This window comes from Salvelinus namaycush, chromosome 33 (genome assembly GCF_016432855.1).
Source record: "Salvelinus namaycush isolate Seneca chromosome 33, SaNama_1.0, whole genome shotgun sequence".
NCBI lineage: Eukaryota > Metazoa > Chordata > Actinopteri > Salmoniformes > Salmonidae > Salvelinus > Salvelinus namaycush.
The window spans coordinates 11,506,215-11,525,529 of record NC_052339.1 but is presented as its reverse complement, the minus strand read 5'-3'; the positions used below and the strand labels follow the sequence as shown (position 1 = coordinate 11,525,529).

General features: G+C 42.0%; 2 protein-coding genes across 2 annotated transcripts in view; one reads left to right on the top strand and one right to left on the bottom strand.

The window, feature by feature from the left end:
• Positions 1 to 732: 732 nt before the first annotated feature.
• On the bottom strand, positions 733 to 13,538 carry LOC120027948 (mitogen-activated protein kinase kinase kinase 8-like). The gene is made up of 8 exons (XM_038973042.1): positions 13,157 to 13,538; positions 12,112 to 12,494; positions 10,525 to 10,698; positions 9,510 to 9,771; positions 5,864 to 5,970; positions 4,568 to 4,720; positions 2,960 to 3,203; positions 733 to 2,742 (listed from the first exon to the last, which is right to left on the bottom strand). Exons 2-8 carry the CDS (start codon positions 12,466 to 12,468, stop codon positions 2,612 to 2,614), a joined length of 1,428 nt encoding a protein of 475 aa, XP_038828970.1. The 5' UTR covers positions 12,469 to 12,494; positions 13,157 to 13,538; the 3' UTR covers positions 733 to 2,611.
• Positions 13,539 to 13,767: 229 nt separating this feature from the next.
• Positions 13,768 to 19,315, top strand: part of LOC120027947 (mitochondrial poly(A) polymerase) — a 29,495-nt gene continuing 23,947 nt past the window's right edge. The window contains exon 1 of the mRNA XM_038973041.1: positions 13,768 to 13,918. Within this exon, the coding sequence (XP_038828969.1) occupies positions 13,771 to 13,918 (148 nt within the window). The 5' untranslated portion in view covers positions 13,768 to 13,770. The remainder of the gene's footprint in view (positions 13,919 to 19,315) is intronic.

Sequence of the window (19,315 nt, the reverse complement as noted above, 5' to 3'; positions counted from 1 at the left end):
TATAGTGCACTACTTTTCACCAGAGCCCATTGGGCTCACTATGTAGGGAATATGGTGCCATTTGGGATACTCACTGTGTGGGGGATGGTGATCGTCAGAGGGGTTTGCCTCAGATCTATTAGTAAATAACACAGAGTTTACAGTAGCAGGTTTATCTGCATCTCAGCCACTCATACAGCCATATATGGTCATCACAGGTCAGTGTTAGTCATAGTTAGCTGAGGTCAGGGAATACCTAGTTGATACCCGCCCTCGCCCTGTCACCGGTCCTGCCCACACACTGTTACCATGACATCAGAGAGATTGGAGCGACATGCTTCCTGATAAGGAAATTGATCTCCGATGCTATCAAGGAACTGTTCTTCATACACAAAGTACCAGAAAGCACATAGACGGATACTGTAGTTGTGTAACAGAAGCATTTGAGCATGTTGGATGGAGCCCACTCACATAGTAGTCGAAGGAAGAGTTGTAATGTAAATAGTATGCAAACTTTATAATAACAATTTGCAATTCTTCAAAAACATTTTAGAGTAGGAACTAGTAACTACAGGTGTTTGTGTGTATGAGCTGACTGCCTGCGCTGTGACAGGATCACACAGAGTGGAAGCTGACCAGAAATGAAAACCTCCCACTCACTCACCATAGAAACAGATATCATATTGAAGGTATAGCTGTCCCCTTTCCATTTTATCTAGCCATTAACATGACAAAAACACAGGTGTTGACTTTTTCATTTTATTCAGATGAATTATATGACATGTTATTCAGTAATTCAACTTCATATTGAGACAAAGTACCGTGTAAGAGACTGAAGTCAATTTACAAAATGCTATAGACATTTATCTCATTAGAAAACCACAAATCCAACAGGTAAAATACATGTAAAAGATCATTGATTACACATGTACTACACGGTGTAACTTGCATAGCAAGTACTCAAAATATAATATTCAGATTCCACAGGAACAAACAAAAAGTTCATTAAGAACTTCAGACAATATGGTTTGTACAAAACGCAAATACATTGTCAGAAATCATATTGACACACAGAATGTCTCAATCATAAGACACATGCAGACATTTCCTTACGCTGAGAAAAAAAATTAAAGGTTTTTGAATGGTTCTTCCTAAACTCTGAAGGTTCCTTGGGGAACTCTTTCTCGATAAAGAACCTTTGAGTTAAGTGTGGGGTTCTTAACTTGATGGTTCTTCGGAATTCCAAAAGGTTTTTGAATAGTATTGAAGCCTGCAGATGTGTCCCTTTCATAGCACACAGTAAATTGGCCAGTGTTAACTAGTGTTGATTTTTCAGTGTAACATTTCTAGTGTTGATTCAAGTTAAATTAACACTGTAGAGGTAAATGAACACTCAGTAGTGTAAAAGAACCCCAGTGTTGGTGTTAATAACCAGAGTTGAACCAAAACCACGCCCATCATTATCATATTTCCCAGCAGGCCCTAGTGCAGGCAGATTTGTTTAAAAATGTTTTTGCATGCACATTGATTGATTCATAAATCGTATGCTACTCAAATATAAATAACATACATTTTTGTAAACAAATCCAATCTGTTACTTGGACTCATTGCACCCGTTGCTGAAATGGTTGTTCCAGTTTAGATTTTTAAGATATGAGTATCTTAGTCTCCCCAACCCTGGCAGTCATTTTGAAGGCAGGTTGTGGGTGAATAAAAGTGTCAAATGTTGAATATCCCCAGTCTGGCTGGATTCCAATAGGAATTACACATCACTTATAAAGCCAGCATATTGTGGCCTGTAAACTATGAGTTTCAGGCCACAACTAGGCACTCAAAAAAAGGCCTTATGAAAGAAGTATTGTTTTAAATAATTTGATTTTAATGACAACATATTCACTTAGGATTTATCTTGGGGAAGCCACAGGGCTTAAAATGAATGAATGCAACAAGCATGTCTTTATCACTAGCAAACATAGTCATGGGTAGTACTTTTAACTCTAATATTCACTCGAAAGGCACCCTGGGAAATATGCAAATAAGGCTTAAAACCCTACACCGGTTTTGGCTTTTGGTATAGTTGTTCAAAGAACCATCCTATTCATGGTTCTTCAGAGACCCTAACATGGTTCCCCTATGGCATCGCTCTCGAGAATTTGATTTGGTTCCAACTTGCACCTTTATTTTTAAGAGAGCAAGAAACAAACTTGTAAAACATGCTAATATATCATGTATCTACAGAGCACATCACAAGATGTCGCTGATTCCACTGTTAACCAATGAAACCCAGAGTTACTGAGTAACACATCTCTTCCAACCAATGAGGCTCAGCACTGTTGAGAGATGGCAAACTAAGATAGCTACAGAAACCACTCTCCAGACATTGGTCCACTTCACCTGCTCTACCCAACTCTCTGTCCTTCTGGTGACTCTTTCAAAACATATCAGACACATATTCACCATTGAGTCTTCATGAGTCTCTGACCTAACAGTTCACCAGTACCAAAATGTCCCCATGGGGATAATAAAGTCATTATCTTAGTACCAGGCTAAGGTTAAAGGTTACAGTTATAGCTTTACCAGACCAATGTCTGTCAGAGGTCTTACTAAATGTGTCTTTGGGTTACGCTCAGGGTTAGTCATACTCTGTAGCAGGGGGGCCTCTTACTAGATTATAGTACCCAGTCATTGCCCCCAGGTCGATGTACAGTGATCCCTTCCTCCTCAGGTGGGCAGAGTCCTCAGGCTCAGAGTACAGAGACGATTCTGCAAAAAAAGGGAATTATATAGTTATTGGTAACATAAGCTCTCATGAAGTTTCATACACATGTTAGTGTGTATGTGCCGCTTGAGGAAGTGCGTAGGCATTTTACCACAGCACAGTTAATATTTGAAGTCCCTGGGAATATGAGGAACAAAGTATATTTTAGGGAAGTACGATGATAAAGAACAGGAAGAGAAATATATATATAGAAGTCCCTACCCGGTGTGGTGTCAGGCTGCTGGCTGTGCTGCCTCAGAGGGTGGGAGGCCTCCACCAGGGCTGAGTCCAGGCTCCAACAGCGTGGCTGTTCCTCCCTGGGAGGGTTGATGGCCTCGTCCCTCAGGAGCTCGGCTGCAGAGCTGCGCTGGGCAGGGTTCCTCTCCAGGGCTCGCTCCAGGAAGGACCTCATGGCACCGCTGCAGTCCTCTGCTATGTCCTCCAGCGGAGGGGCCTGCTTGTGGATCTGAGGGGAGCCATAGAATTAGAATTGTAGTCAAGCCATTCTAATTCTGTGGTAGAACCGTATAGATCCTATAATTAGGGTTTCACAGCTATTCTTATAGTTCTACACTCAAAAAAAAAATGCTGGGTTAAAAACAACTAAACTGCGCCTCCAGTCTTCCGATCTGACCCGCTGGGTCATTTCTCAATAACCCAACACTGCTCTTTTGAAACAAAACAACCCAACTAGGTCTGATGCAACAGTTTCACACACCAGTCTTCTACGGAATGTGAGGATGCGATGTCAGGTTAGGCGAGACCTAGCCACCATCACTATAAGCATTCCTTGTCTTTTTAGTCATGGTGATGGCTAGGTGAGACTAAAAGCTATCCTGCAACTCATGCCATCTCTGGGCACAACTTCCCGAGTGTAAAACAAGTTTGATGTACAACTAGGGTTGCAAAATTCCTTGAACTTTCAATAAATTCCCTGGTTTTCCAGAAACCTTGAATCCTGGAATAAAATCGAATTGCTAAACAACCTGTTTGTGCCGTGCTTATGTTTGCAATAGCCTAATATTACAACAGACAAATAACTACATTTGTTCAAACTGTTTTGTGTACAGGCGGCAGCGGAGTCATGGAGTGACTGCACACTGAGCAGCAGCTGAAAGGACATAGGCTATTGGATCCCGCATAAGCAGAAATCTCAGTATTTTTAGCAACAGAAAGTCAGGTTCGGGAACTGCAGCCAACCCAAAAAGAGAAACAGGACCTCTTCAAATCAAGAATGTGATAATGAAAAACACCGTTAAAAGCAAAACAGAACTTGTGTACTGAGCCTGAAAAAGTATGCTGATAATATTTGCCAGAGACAGAATCCCAAATGGCAACTTATTCCCAATATAGTGCACTACTTTTGACCAGGGCCCATAAGGCTCTGGTCAGAAGTAGTGCTCCATACAGGGAATAGGGTGCCATTTGGGACGCAGCCAGTCATGTTAAGGGATCACATGATGTTTGAGAAATGATCTTGCAAGAATCTAGGCCAATGCCGTGGAAATCTAAACTGGGTGATGAAAAAATCTGTCTGTTTCAAAGACTGGCTATAAGTGGGGGTTTCCCCTCCTTCAGCCCTGTCAGTGTAGCAAGAGGAAGGCCTGTATGTTCAACATTCACTCATCCATCCACTTTCCATTGTCCCATTACTTAGTGGAGTGACTATGCAGAAACAACTTCTGCTACACTACTTTCACTACTTTATATATTTGTGCATTTATTGGAAGTGTATAAATCATCTAATAGTTGTTGTTTTTTACTATCAGGAGATGCTTACTATGTAGAGGTAGGATGGGTAGAGAGGGAGATAGGGAGAGTGGCACTTACTATGTAGAGGTAGGATGGGTAGGACCTGCGTGGGTATCTCCTGACCCAGGGCGGGCTGCCAGTTTGCATGTGGATAATGGTGGTGCCCAGACTGTAGATATCCGTCTTGGTGTTGTGTCCTCGACACAGAACCACCTCCGGGCTCATATACATCTGAGGAAGAAAACACAAGACAACAGTTACTCACAAGGTCAATGGCATAATGTCAATTGTAGAATAAGAAAATAAGTGTTTGGACAGTACCCAATATTTTTCTTCATCAAATGTAAAAAATGTTATGTAGTCATGTTGCCAGTGATAATCATAACAGTTATAAAATGAATAATACAGTGTCTCTATGACTATGTATTAATACAGGAACCCTAAGAGCAGCTGGGCTGGTGTTAGGCTCGGAACTGCACTGTGTACGGTCTGTGAAATGTGAAACAGTAAACATCAGACCAGAGTCCATCTCTCAACTGGAATTTCCAGCCTGCCCCTATGCTAGCTAATGTCAGCCTAGTCTCAGCAGCTCCACTCTGTTGGCTAGCTATCTCCCTCCCTGTTATTAATGCTGGGTGTCTGTCTCTCTGCCCTGGGACTTTCCCACTCAGCCACCAGGGGTATAGGTCACCACAGAGGGGAGGAGAGGATTGAGGAGAAGATTAGGAAGAGGACGATGAGCAGAGGGAGGGTCGTGAGAAAGAACAGAGTGAATGCCTCCTCCAAGATTTTCCCAACTGTGAATAAGGATGTAAATTGGAATCTGAAAATGCTAGTGTTCAAAGGCTTTCAACCTACTGTATTATTACTGATAAATAATGTCAATTTGAGACAACTCTGTAGCCTATGCATTGCACACAAAACCTATGGTCCACCTATAAACCTATACAATATCTCTTCGTGTTTGATGTGATTCCCCTGCACCTTTTCCTTTACTATGGGACACTGTGAGACAAACACTGACTCGTCTACTAACTAAATCATTTTCAGAGTGCCCTGAGGCATCGCTTGATCTCAATTTGGAACGGAAAACTGCTGCTTTACCTTCTAGTAAACACACATATTGAACTTCTCACGGAGTAAGAAGTTGCTCTTGTTGTTGTCATGTCATAGGTCACCAGGAAGTAAACTGGAATTTCCCCCCCCCCAAAAAAATGAATTGACTGAATTGAAAATTAATTGACCCTAACCCTGTAGGTCATGTCGTAGGCCTGAGAGTGTCTTTTGTTGTTATGTCATAAGCCTAAGAGTGTCTTTTGTTGTTATGTCATAGGCCTGAGGGTGTTGAAGAGAGCAGACAGCAGAGTCACTTACCTCTGTGCCGCGCAGGTCCCTAGGGGTGTACAACTCCTCTGTCATCTGTACCGTCAGGCCAAAGTCCACCAGCACCGCTTTGTCTGACATCAGAACGATGTTGCTGGCTGAATAGAGAAAGGGGGGAGGGAGGAAGGGTGAGTGAGATTCACCAAAAAAGCTGTGCAGTTCAGCCATGTCAAAGCTAAAGAATATGTGCTGCAAGATACAGTATAATCTCAGAGCCTAATATAGTGTGTGCTAACTTGCTACTCTGTTAAATGTTTGTCACAAGGTCAACATTTCTTCTATCATTTGCTAAAATTGCTCTTGACATATGTGATATGTGATAGGAACTGTATGTACATTTAAGGAAATGAGAAGTATCAACATTTGCACTGATGTAAAATTAAAGTACACACAGAGCATGCTATGAGGCATGTTGAGTCTCTGAATGGCTTTTGACTGAGCTTAAAGAAAAAGGGAACTAAAGCGTTTAAAAGTCATTACTGAAGTCAAACATCTTTCAGGGTTTTGGCACAGAATTTGACAGTTAGAATTAATAAGAAGGCTTTTCCCAAACCTCCTCTCCCTCCTTGCCCCCCTGATCCCTTACCTCACCGAGGACATTACATATTTCTGTGTGTCCCAAATAGCACCCTATTCCCGATATAGTGCACTACTGTTGACCAAAGTCCTATAGGCACTACATAGGGAATAGGGTACTTCATAGGGAGCCATTTGGGATGTAGCCTTTGACTGGAGGACAGGAAGAGCACAAGACCACAGTGCCACGTCAGAAAGTCATAACTCACTGGTTTCTTCTAAGCAGCCCTACAGTCAACCCTGCTGCAGGGAAGGTGGGAGGGTCTGACTGGAATTTCCAGATGCTACATATAGTGCATTTAGTCTTTAGCCAAGCCCTGATTGACTGACTGAATGATAATAGACTGGTCCACAGGTCTTTGTTTAAAGTTCATTGCAACACATTAACCCCTATAGATAGTATAACTTTTACTAGGGAACACCCCACATTATAAAGTTAACGTTATTACAATACATTTACTGGAAGAGAGGGTATCACTTGCTGAGTTTAAAGCTCTGATAGAGGAAAATGTTGCTGACCATTGTAATTGTTTTTAATTTACAGTATTGTGCTCGTGTCGTATGTACACGCTGACTACTTCCTGCTGACCTCTTGCCAGGTCCCCCTCAAAAAAGGAGTTTCTAACCTCAAAGGTCTTTTCATGGTTAAATTAAGGTGAAATAAAAATGCATTTATCAACACAGTTTTGACTGATGTTTGCTGTAGCTCCACAGAGCTTTGAATGCTGTGTTGTGATTGACTTTAGCTCACTACAATCTTGGAAGCAAATCTCACGTGCGATGGACAGCGCTGCGCTACTCCAATTATGGTAGCAGTCTGTCACAAGAGACTGTTAGCTCACTGCCACCTGCCTGCAGCCCTAGCCTTGCTATCTAATCTATCTCGCTCTAAAATCCTGTGTTTCAGCAACTTCAGTAGCTAGCTAAGCAGATACTGGGTTTTGCCCCAAGTGGCTCCCTATTCCCTATATAGTGCACTACTTTTGACCAGGTTAAAGGTAGTGCACTAAATAGGGGATAGGGTGCCATTTGGGACAACACCTATAAAAACGTTAGCTACCTGAGTGACCTGAACGCCGTCAGCAACACCACAGCTTCATCCTGCCTTCTTACAAGGGTCACGTGGTTTCTTTAGTTGTCTGTGGTTGAGTTTCCTATGAAGCCGTTGGTTCAAGGTGCAGTTTACTCTAAAGTCCTTTCTTATCTTGGTTACATTTGACATAAAGTGGATAATGACAGTCACAGCCCACTGGGCACACCATGTCATTTCAATGTGGAGCATTGGGCAATATTGGTTACATACGTTGATCAATGAGATTTCAACCTATTTTCCCAATATGTTATCACTATGCTTTCAACCATGTAAAAGCACAACCAAATTCCAATAGAAAATCAATGTCTGGTTTTTGGTTTAGTTGCCACCTAAACTGCACTTTCAACCATTTAAAAGCACACCAAAGTTCAAATGGGACTACAATGTCATATATTTTGTTTATACAACAACTTAAATGTGTCATCACTGCTTCATCTAATAGCACAACCAAATGAACTGGATTGCAGTTAGTTGAGATTACATTAAAGTACATGGTGCAAGTGAACAATGCCATTTGAGAATCTGTGCAGATTATTATAGCAATTGTTTAGATTTCCAAAGACCTTCAACCCTGAACGTGCACGCTTTCCACGATTATATAAAAATACATTTGTTACAGTAACTTCAAAATGTGGCCATGTGATGTGTTACTCATTTTAAAGTTGAATGTTACATTAGTTTGTAAGATAGCCTTAACTTTAGGCTATTTACTATCTTACAAAAGTAATATTGAAATGTGTTTGGTTGACAATGCAATCAAACACAATTCTACTGCTTGGATAGTTCCCTCTGATCCACTGGCTTAATCTTATTCTTTAACTTTTATTTTTGGTTGAGCTGGAGATGTGAATCCAACATGTAATTTGTTAACTTGTCAACAGTTAATAGGCTATTTACTGTATTGCAAAAGTGATATTGAATTGTGTTTGGTTGTCAACGCAAACCAAATATAAACTTTTGAAGGAGATAGCTCCATCTTTGCCAATGAGTCTTGCTTTAATTCCAGTTTGTCTACAAATTAATAATTGACATGTCGGATTCACGTCTCCATTTTGACCAAAAATCTAGGTAAAAGAATAGGACTAAATCAAAGTAAACTTTAAATTCTTTAACTTCCATTTTTGGTTGAGATGGAGACGTGAATCCAACATATATTATTACCCTGTATATTCCATTTGAAATCCTAGGCCCACAAGGGCTGAATTTAAACAATATCTGTTGATGACTGCTCAAATGCTATATAGGCCTAAATAGCATCACTGAGGATATATGATTCATAAAGTATTGTTACATTTCATTTGCTCTGTTGAACTTAATGTTTGGAATTAATTTGATAGCGCCAGTGAATCTATTAAGTGTAGATTTCTCCACAACAATTCTCACGATAGCACATTGGTAATAGTCAGTGACAAATATCAAAGCTAAGCTGGGCTGGGTTAAAACCCTGGATGGGAGAGAGAAATAAACACTGCTGTAGATAGATCGACTCTCCAGTAGGAGGTGCAGCCCAGCCTACAGTTTTTTTCTTATAGTGGATATTACGTTGAAGATCTGACGTTGTTTCAAAGGTACAAATTCAACATATTTTATACAAAGTTTGTATCTGTTGAAAATTGGTTACCGTGATGGCATAATCCTGTGGATGAAATGTTACCCTCAAAACAACTTTTTTCAAATCCGATGTATTTTCCATGTCATAATATACTGACAAATGATGTTGAAACAACATTGATTTAACCAGCTTGGGCCCAGTTGAGGGCACACATATACTACTAGTGTGCATGTGTTTTGGACACATACCTGGGTTCCATTTTTTATGTATTTGGGGCTAGAATGAGAAAAACGGAGTTTCTAAACCGTGGTAAAAGCAGAGGCTATAGGCCTATAACTTGCTCTAACTCTAATGCTTACTAATTGAGTGTACTAATGTGCATTTTTTAACGTTTGTTTTGGGCACTATCCACTCACGTTTGATGTCGTGGTGGATGACATTGTGAGAGTGCAGATACTCCAGGCCCCTGAGGACCTGCTGGGTAACCCAGATGATCTCAAACTCCCTCATGGGTCCACAGCTGTCCAGTTTCTCCAGAACCGAGCCTCCCTCGCCGGCCTCCATGAACAGATGGATGTTTTGGTCCCAGAGGAGAGCACCGTAGAGCTCTGCAATGTTCTCGTGACGGAACCGGGCCTGGATCTCCACATCGGCTGGTTTGAAATGCGCCATGGGGATCTAGTAGCATGAATAGAACCATTAAGGCATGAAAAGAACATTCTATAGACATTATATTTAAAAAGAGATTTAGACATGTACAATAAAGTATGTCTATTATGCAAAGTATTTACAAAGTCTTTAGTATGTAAACATTCCACTGACTATAGAATAGCCAGACCAGGAAGCCACTCCCATCGTGTGTAACTATTTGTGGGCAGAAATAATACTGTATAAAATGCCATATCCTCTTCTACCCCAGGTGAAGTACCATTGTGATTAGAGTGCCTGCCTCAGATTGGAAAGTTGGGAGTTCAAACCTTGGCCGGGTCATACCAAAGACTGTAAAAATGGGACCTGATGCGTCTCTGCTTGACACTCAGCACTAAGGAGATAGATTGGGGGTTAGGCCCTGCAATAGACTAGTGTGGGGGGTTTCCTGTGGGGTAACCAGACAAATACTTTCAGTTTCTATCTATCTGCAATACTGGCTTTTGAGATGTCGCAGATAAATATTTTTTTCTTTCTACAGTACATAGTGTTCCTCTTTCTAGATGTTCTGTTGCAGCTTTCAAAGTTTTTGGGTGCAAAGACCTGACTGACTACACATGTGACATTCTGCTTTTAGATTGTCCTAACAAATTAGTTTCTATTGCTTTGAAAACAAAACTACCTGCCAGAAATCAATCTTGGCACAGATCAGCCAGCGGCAGTTTTGAGAAATCCACTCTGCAAACGTGCCAGACATTCCTGCACGCGGACTCATTGACTCACCAGTTTGCATGCCATTCGCTTCCTGGTAACGGTATCCTGGGCCAAGTGGACTTTCCCAAATGAGCCCTTTGGAACATGGCCGCCGGAGCCTGGAGTCTTGTAGGTCCACATCCATGGAAACAGAAGTACATCCAAATCGATGCGATAGCGTCCCTTTTTCAGCACCATGTGTTTCTGCACAGAAGTAGTGAAATACAGTGTGAAAGGTGCTGCTGAACCAGTAAAGGCTTTAAATAACCCTACAGACAGATTGTCTATACTTGACCACATACATACACATAGACGCAGACAAACAGACAGACTGACTGACTAACAGACGAAGGGACAGACAGTTTCAATCACACAATGCCACTTCTAAGATGTCATTGTCCTTTGCATATGACAAATAAGCTTTGATACACTATCTATACAAAAGTATGTGGACACCCCTTCACATTAGTGGATTCGGCTATTTCAGCTACACCCATTGCTGACAGGTGTATAAAATCTAGCACACAGCCACACAATCTCAATAGACAAACATTGGCAGTAGAAGGGCCTTACCGAAGAGCTCAGAGACTTTCAACGTTGCACCATCATAGGATGCCACCTTTCCAATAAGCCAGTTCATCACATTTCTCCCCTGCTAGAGCTGCCCCGGTCAACTGTGCTGTTATTGTGAAGTGGAAACGTCTAGGAGCAACAACTGCTCAGCCACACAAGCTCACAGAACGGGACTAGGCCACACAAGCTCACAGAACGGGACTATACAACACAAGCTCACAGAACGGGACCGCCGAGTGCTGAAGCGCAGTGCGTAAAAATAGTCTGTCCTTGGTTGCGACACTCATTACCAAGTTCCAAACTGCCTCTGGAAGCAACGTCAGCACAAGAGCTGCTCGTCAGGAGCTTCATGATATGGGCTTCCATGGCCGAGCAACCACACACAAGAATAAGATCACCATGCGCAATTCCAAGCGTCGGCTGAAGTGGTGGAAATGCGTTCTCTGGAGTGATGAATGACGCTTCACCAGCTGGCAGTCCGATGGATTAATCTGGGTTTGGCGGATGCCGGGAAAACGATATCTGCCCGAATGTATAGTTCCAACTGTTTGGTGGAGGAGGAATAATGGTCTGGGGTTGTTTTTTATTGTTCGGGCCCCTTAGTGCCAGTGAAGGGTAATCTTAATGCTACAGCGTACAATGACATTCTCTAGACGATTCTGTGCTTCCAACTTTGTGGCAACAGTTTGGGGAAGGCCTTTTCCTGTTTCAACATGACAATGTCACCGTGCACAAAGCGAGGTCAATACAGAAATGGTTTTTCGAGATCGGTGTGGAAGAACTTGACTGGCCTGCACAGAGCCCTGACCTCAACCCCATTGAATACCTTTGGGATGAATTGGAACGCCGACTGCGAGCCAGACCTAATCACCAAACACCAGTGCCCAACCTCATTAATGCAAGTCCCCGCAGCAATGTTCCAACATTTTGGATTGAGATGTCCACATACTGTACACTACATGACCAAAAGTATCTAATGAGACCTTTGTGGGGACAGATACAAAAACATACAAAAAAAACCCCACTAATATCCTGAAGTCTCACCTTGTTCAGTAACACACCCATCTCCTCAGTCTGGTGCTGCAGTGCTTCTGGTTGCATGTTAGAGATCAGGTTGACAAAGGAGAGCAAGTCCGACACCGTCCCGTACCTGACCATACCACCACCGTTCCCCTGCTGTGTGCCCTGGGTCCCTCCTGTTACCCCTGTCACTTCGTCCCCCGAATCATTCACAGTCTCCTCGTTCTCATCCATCTCCTCCTGAGAGAGACCTTCTTCACTCAATTCCCCAGTCTCTTCCTCCTCGGTGTGATAGAGATGCTCAACAGCGCCAATGATATCCTCTATGTTCATGTGAGACAGCAAGAGTTCTATTCCAGCATTGGCATATTTGTAATCCATTTTGATATTCTAGGTTCTGCTTCGTTCTGAAATAGAATAGTGATGATTCATTAGGCAATTGAAATTCCAATATGGGCTGGAAAATAATGACATATAATTTGTAGATTGCAAATTGACCGCAAGAAGCCCAAACAGATATAATATCTGACTAAAACATTTCAAACCTTGTATACAATCACATACCTCTCTATTGTGCGTGGGAATACTTTTGAACAGATTTCTTAAATTAAAATCACTTGTAGATTATTTGCTCGTGTTTTTACAGTCTAATGTTTTTAGAAAACTTGGGTGGCCAATGAAATCACTCGCGGGGCAGTTGGGGAACCCTGCTGTAGGTTATCGCTAAGTGTTTTTTTTTTAAGTTGTATTTTTATTTCACCTTTATTTAACCAGGTAGGCTAGTTGAGAACAAGTTCTCATTTGCAACTGCGTCAGGTTCAAGATAAAGCATAGCAATTTGACACATACAACAACACAGTTACACATGGAATAAACTAAACATACAGTCAATAATACAGTAGAAAAATAAGTCTATATACAATGAAGTGAAGAAGAATGTACTCGAGTGTAGACTACATCAACCAATTGCCCTCCCAACACTGAACACTCAACATAACTAGTCACTAACAAATAGCAAATATAAACTGATCATTATTTGTTTGAAATAGCGTAATAACGATGTGCTTACCTGATTCTTTGTAATAAATAACGTAGGGTAGGATCCCCTCCGAATGCGCTACTCCATTCTTGCGTCCGAATGCTGTCAACTCTAACGCGCACTAAAGAGCCTACCGACTGTAATTCCTACTCACGAGCTAGGAAGTAGAAGAGGAAGTCGAAAGTGGTGTCTTGTAACCTTAGTGTATTCCTCTGTAGTTTCGTTTTTCTTTTCATATTCTTGGATTTCCCCGTAATATTTGATTTCCGTAGGCAAACGGATTCATCAGATTCCATGGAATAGTTCGGTATTTTCACTACCCCAACAATTCTGCCTGTGCTTCGATACAAATATTTCGCAATGTCCCCTGTTGTTTAAGTTCAAGAAAAACAGTATATGAGAGAACTGACTATATAGTGACAGCAGGATTTAAAAAAATGTCATCATGAGACTAATTGCAGGTTACATAACTGAGGGCCCATACCATACACTCGTTTCAATCAATTGATCACTTTGGTCTTGCAAATATAGGAAAAACGCTAAACTCATGTTTGACGCTGATTGAGCTTTGATTTTTGGCAAGTTTCGGATGCCATAGAACATACAGCACACGCATGCGCTTTTACGGCAGTCTCAGTGCAGCGATGGCGTCTTCCATTGCGGTGTGTAGGTTGAATATGAGGGGCAGACTCTCTAAATGCTTTAAAAAAGTAGATTCATGTTTTCAAAGAAAGTTCGGAACTAATACTACTGCTACGAAGACCGATGCACCCAATAAGAAATATAAAATCGGTAGGTTTCTCATCCACCGAGCACACACACACACACACACACACACACACAACATGGCTGTAGCCACATGACTTGTAACGTTAGATTGCTGACGTTGCTACCTAGCTAAATGTGACCGACCGGCTCAAATAGGTCTTATGTAGCAACATTTGCATTTTATGTATTTGTTTACATTGGATAAAGTAGAGACTCAGAGCTACAAAATGGTGTATCATCATTTTTGAGGAACAATGGTTAAGTAATTCTGCTTTGAAAGTTGATAAACTTGTTATCTCACTTATGAGAAAATGGCCTTTTGAATGTTTTGGTACCTAGTGAAGAGCTCTAATTTGTCTACACCCATTCAGCATCGTTCACACCCTCTTAAGCTTTAGTCCCACCCATCTCGTTTCGATCTCGGATCGTTCAGAGCGCACGCTCGACGCTCTGGCCGATGATTTGTTTACCTCTGGTAGACTGGACAATAGAACGAGTCAAAATTCACCCAAGGCTGAAAAATGGTTAAATAATTTTGGTTAAACTGGAACACTAGCGTGAGGAGCTCAACGTTCCAAGGGCAAAATGTATTTCGTGGCTAGCGTTTGATGACAAGGGAATACTGCCCGCCCATACATCATTAGAAAGAGGAGATTAAAATGCTGTCCAATTAAAAATTTAAAAAAGAATAATCCAAATATACACACTGTGAGATATTTGGCGAAATAGACAGACATACCTATATTTCCCTACAGGAAACAATGGGAGAACCTCAGAGTTCCATGATTAATTTGTTGTTGTTTACATTTGAACTACAAACAACGTTTGCAGGTCTCATTGCCAACAATAGCAAAGCAGGCTTTGTGACGTAGAACAATAAGCTGGGAATAGAACTTTCAGAAGGCGAGTTGGTGCCACCATGTTCAATATAACTAATAGGAGCTGGCAGGGTGAAAATTGCCCAAAAATAAGGCCTGTTTTTTTTTGCGATTACTTCAAAACTATGGCAAGCAGCTGGGACATATGTTAATATTATGAAACTGGGCTCCACGGCGGATGCAATGAACTAGTTTTTATCAGAAAAAAGCATTGTTAAAAATGTCGTGTGTCCAGCCTACATCTGGATAACATGAAAACAGCCTATTTCATTAAGTATTTTTGCTGACTTTACTGACACTGGCCGTATTCAACGGGTGTTGTGCGTTTGTAAATTCAGCAGTTATTCTGCACTCTGGCATACTCAGACTGAATTTACGAATGCACCCGAAATGGTTACTTGCGTAGTGGAGTCTTTTGTTAACACTTGTAGCTAGCTAGGTAAACAATGAACCTAGCTAGGTAAACAATGTGTAAGATCTATACACGTAACGTTAGCTAGTGAAACAACAACCATGAACAGTGCCAAATCATGTCGTTACTACCCTGCATGAATCTGCTGGGAGCTAACCAACCAGGTTCAATGTTAGCTAGCTAACATTAGGCTCTAACTAGCCAAGCAAACAGCTCTGGGATACGAATGATAACATCATACACATACCGTTAGCTAGGGAGCCAGCCAGCTAACGTTAGCTAGCTAACAGTACACTTTAGCTTGAAATGAAATCACTTTCTTGCAAAATAGAAACGTGTAATATCTGAAAATGTTGCAAGCTCGACTATCTTACCCATATACATCATCATGCATGATGGACGCATCTCCCTGTCACGGATGCCATGCCATGGTTTCCCTTAGTTTGAAGATGCAATCCGGATGACGGGTGTTTGCTCCATCTCTTTAGCTATCCTACTATAATTCCACTGATTTCAAAACTTGATCCTCCAGAAAGTGGAGATCAACACTTATGCAGCTCCACTACACAATACATTAAAAAAAGCCGCGTTCGCCAGGATTACCAACACAGACTGGCCAGCTCAAATAGACAGAAGCTTTCTATATGGCAGACCAATCTGAACTCCTCTCTTGACATCTCCAGCCCACTCATTATCTCAGCTAATCATGGCTAGTGGGAAGGTTGCTGACTTTTTCTGTGGCTTAACCAACTAGGCTCGTAATTTAACAATTGTATTCGTATTTACAGATGGCATACAAGTTTGTTATTAAGGCACATGAAAGTTCACATTTTCCCAGAAGGCATTTCTGGCAAAAAACGCATTTTGATAATACATTTAAAAAAAAATTACATTCAAATGGCTTTCCTGTGAAGTAGTGACCCGCGACATACGCCTGGTTTCCTGAAAGGAATCACAAATGTCCATTAATTATAGTGAGCTGCCAGTTCTCCAAAGAGTGTCAATGGATAACTGCTTATCTCCAGCACAAACTCCCTTCCACTTGTCAGATCATGTAGCTAGAGCCATTGTCTCTTGCATGAAATCGACTAGCCCAATAAGCCTAACGTTAAACCAAGGACCTTAGCTACATGTTCTGTTTCGAGACGAATTGGTTCTGGCAGCCAAATAATCTATCTGAACGTGAATAGATTCTCAATTGCGGTACAGTTCTAGAAAAATAAAGCCCTCTACTTTCATATCACAACATACCTACTGTACAACACAGGAGGTTGGTGGCACCTTAATTGGGGAGGACGGGCTCCTGGTAATGGCTGGGTCGGAATGGTATCAAATGCAGTGCAGTCGGAGTATTCGGACCCCTTGACTTTTATTACATTACAGCCTTATTCTAAAATGGTTTAAATAGTGTTTTCCATCATCAATCTACACACAATACCCCATAATGATGAAGCAAACCGTTTTGAGGGGGCAAATCTATAAAAAATAAACATCACATTTACATAATTATTCAGACCTTTTACTCAGTACTTTGTTGAAGCACCTTTGGCAGCGATTACAGCCTCATCTTCTTGGGTATGATGCTACAAGCTTGGCACACCTGTATTTGGGGAGTTTCTACCATTCTTCTCTGCATTACTGCACAGCTATTTTCAGGTCTCCAGATATGTTCCACCGGGTTCAAGTCCGGGCTCTGGCTGGGCCCCTCAAGGACATTCAGAGACTTGTCCAAAGCCACTCCTGCATTGTTTTGGTTTTGTGCTTAGGGTCGTTGTCCAGTTGGAAGGTGAACCTTGCCCCAGTCTGAGGCCCTGAGCAGATTTTAATCAATGATCTCTGTACTTTGCTCCTTTCCCTCAATGCTGACTATTCTCCCTGCCGCTGAAAAATATCCCCACAGCATGATGCTGCCACCACCATGCTTCACCTTAGGGATGGTGCCAGGTTTCCCCCAGGCATGATGCTTGGCATTCAGGCCAAATAGTTGAATCTTGGTTTCATCAGACCAGAGAATCTTCTTTCTCATTGTCTGAGAGTCCTTTAGGTGGCTTTTGGCAAACTCCAAGTGGGCTGTCATGTGCCTTTTACTGAGGAGTGGCTTTTGTCTGGCCACTACCATAAAGGCCTGATTGTTGGAGTGCTGCAGAGATGGTTGTCCTTCTGGAAGGTGCTCCCATCTCCACAGAGGAGCTCTGGAGCTCTGTCAGAGTGACCATCGGGTTCTTGGTCACCTCCCTGACCAAGGCCATTCCCCACCGGGCGGCCAGCTCTAGGAAGAGTTTTGGTGGTTCAAAACTTCTTCAATTTAAGAATGATGGAGGCCACTGTGTTCTTGTTGACCTTCAATGCTGCAGAAATGTTTTGGTACCCTTCCTCAGATCTGTGCCTCGACACAATACTGTCTCGGAGCTCTACGGACAATTCCTTCCACCGCATGGCTTGGTTTTTGCTCTGATATGCACTGTCAACTGTGGGACCTTATATAGACGGGTGTGTGCCTTTCCAAATCATGTCCAATCAATTGAATTTACCACAGGTGGACTCCATTCAAGTTGTAGAAACATCTCAAGGATGATCAATGGAAACAGGATGCACCTGAGATCAATTTTGAGGATCTGAATACTGACAGTACCAGTCAAAAATGTTGACACACCTACTCATTCAAGTGTTTTTGTTTATTTGTACTATTTTCTACTCTGTAGAATAATAGTGAAGACATCAAAACAATGAAATAACACATATGGAATCATGTAGTAACCAAAAAAGTAGCCACCCTTTGCCTTGACAGCTTGTTATTGGCGGGAACTGGAACATGCTGTCGTACACGCTGATCCAGAGCATCCCAGACATGCTAAATGAGTGACATGTCTGGTGAGTATGCAGGCCATGGAAGAACTGGGACATTTTCAGCTTCCAGGAATTGTGTAGAGATCCTTGCGACATGGGGCCGTGCATTATCATGCTGAAACATGAGGTGATGGCAGCGGATTAATGGCACGACAATGGGCCTCAGGAGCTCATCATGGTATCTCTGTGCATTCAAATTACCATCGATAAAATGCAATTGTGTTCGTTGTCCGTAGCTTATGCCTGCCCATATCAATTCACCGCCACCACCACGGGGCACTCTGTTCACAACGTTGACATCAGCAAACCGCTTGCCCACATGTTGTCTGCCATCTGCCTGGTACAGTTGAAACTGGGATTCATCAGTGAAGAGCACACTTCTCCAGCGTGCCAGTGGCCATCAAAGGTGAGCGTTTGCCATCTGAAGTCGGTTACGACGCCAAACTGCAGTCAGGTCAAGACCCTGGTGAGGATGACGAGCATGCAGATGAGCTTCCCTGAGACGGTTTCTGACAATTTGTGCAGAAATTCTTTGGTTGTGCAAACCCACAGTTTCATCAGCTGTCCAGGTGGCTGGTCTCAGACGGTCCCGCATGTGAAGAAGTTGGATATGGAGGTCCTGGGCTGGTGTGGTTACACGTGGTCTGTGGTTGTGAGGCTGGTTGGACGTACTGCCAAATTCTCTAAAACGACATTGGAGGTGGCTTATGGTAGAGAAATTAATATTAAATTCTCTGGCAACAGTTCTGGTGGACATTCCTGCAGTCAGCATGCCTATTGCCTGCTCCCTCAAAACTTGAGACATCTGTATCATTGTGTTGTGACAACTGCACATTTTAGAGTGGCCTTTTATTGTCCCCATCACAATGGGGACATTGTAATGATGTGTAATGATGCTGTTTAATCACCTTCTTGATATGCCACACCTGTCAGGTGGATGGATTATCTTGGCAAAGCAGAAATGCTCACTAACAGGGATGTAAACAAATTTGTTCACAAAATCTGAGAGAAATACGCTTTTTGTGTGCATGGAACATTTCTGGGATCTTTTATTTCGGCTCAAGAAACATGAGGACCAACAATTTGCATGTTGCGTTTTCTATATTTGTTCAGTATAATTAGCTCAGGTACTCCTCTTTCTAACGTCTGTTTTCCATTAACAAGCACTGTAACATGGACATATGGGAGTGCGAGAACCTTAACCCTATAAAGGTAGTGTAGTAATCAAACATCTTTAGTTTTTTGAAAATGATTTATTGCTGATATGAAAGATGCATTCCTTAT

Coding starts and splice junctions, on each gene's coding strand:
- LOC120027948 (XM_038973042.1), bottom strand. CDS start 12,468: ATGGATTACAAATATGCCAATGCTGGAATAGAACTCTTGCTGTCTCAC. Junction 10,699..12,111: donor TGGGTGTGTTACTGAACAAG/GTGAGACTTCAG, acceptor ACTTCTGTGCAG/AAACACATGGTGCTGAAAAA. Junction 5,971..9,509: donor CATCCACCACGACATCAAAC/GTGAGTGGATAG, acceptor TTCTCTATTCAG/CCAGCAACATCGTTCTGATG.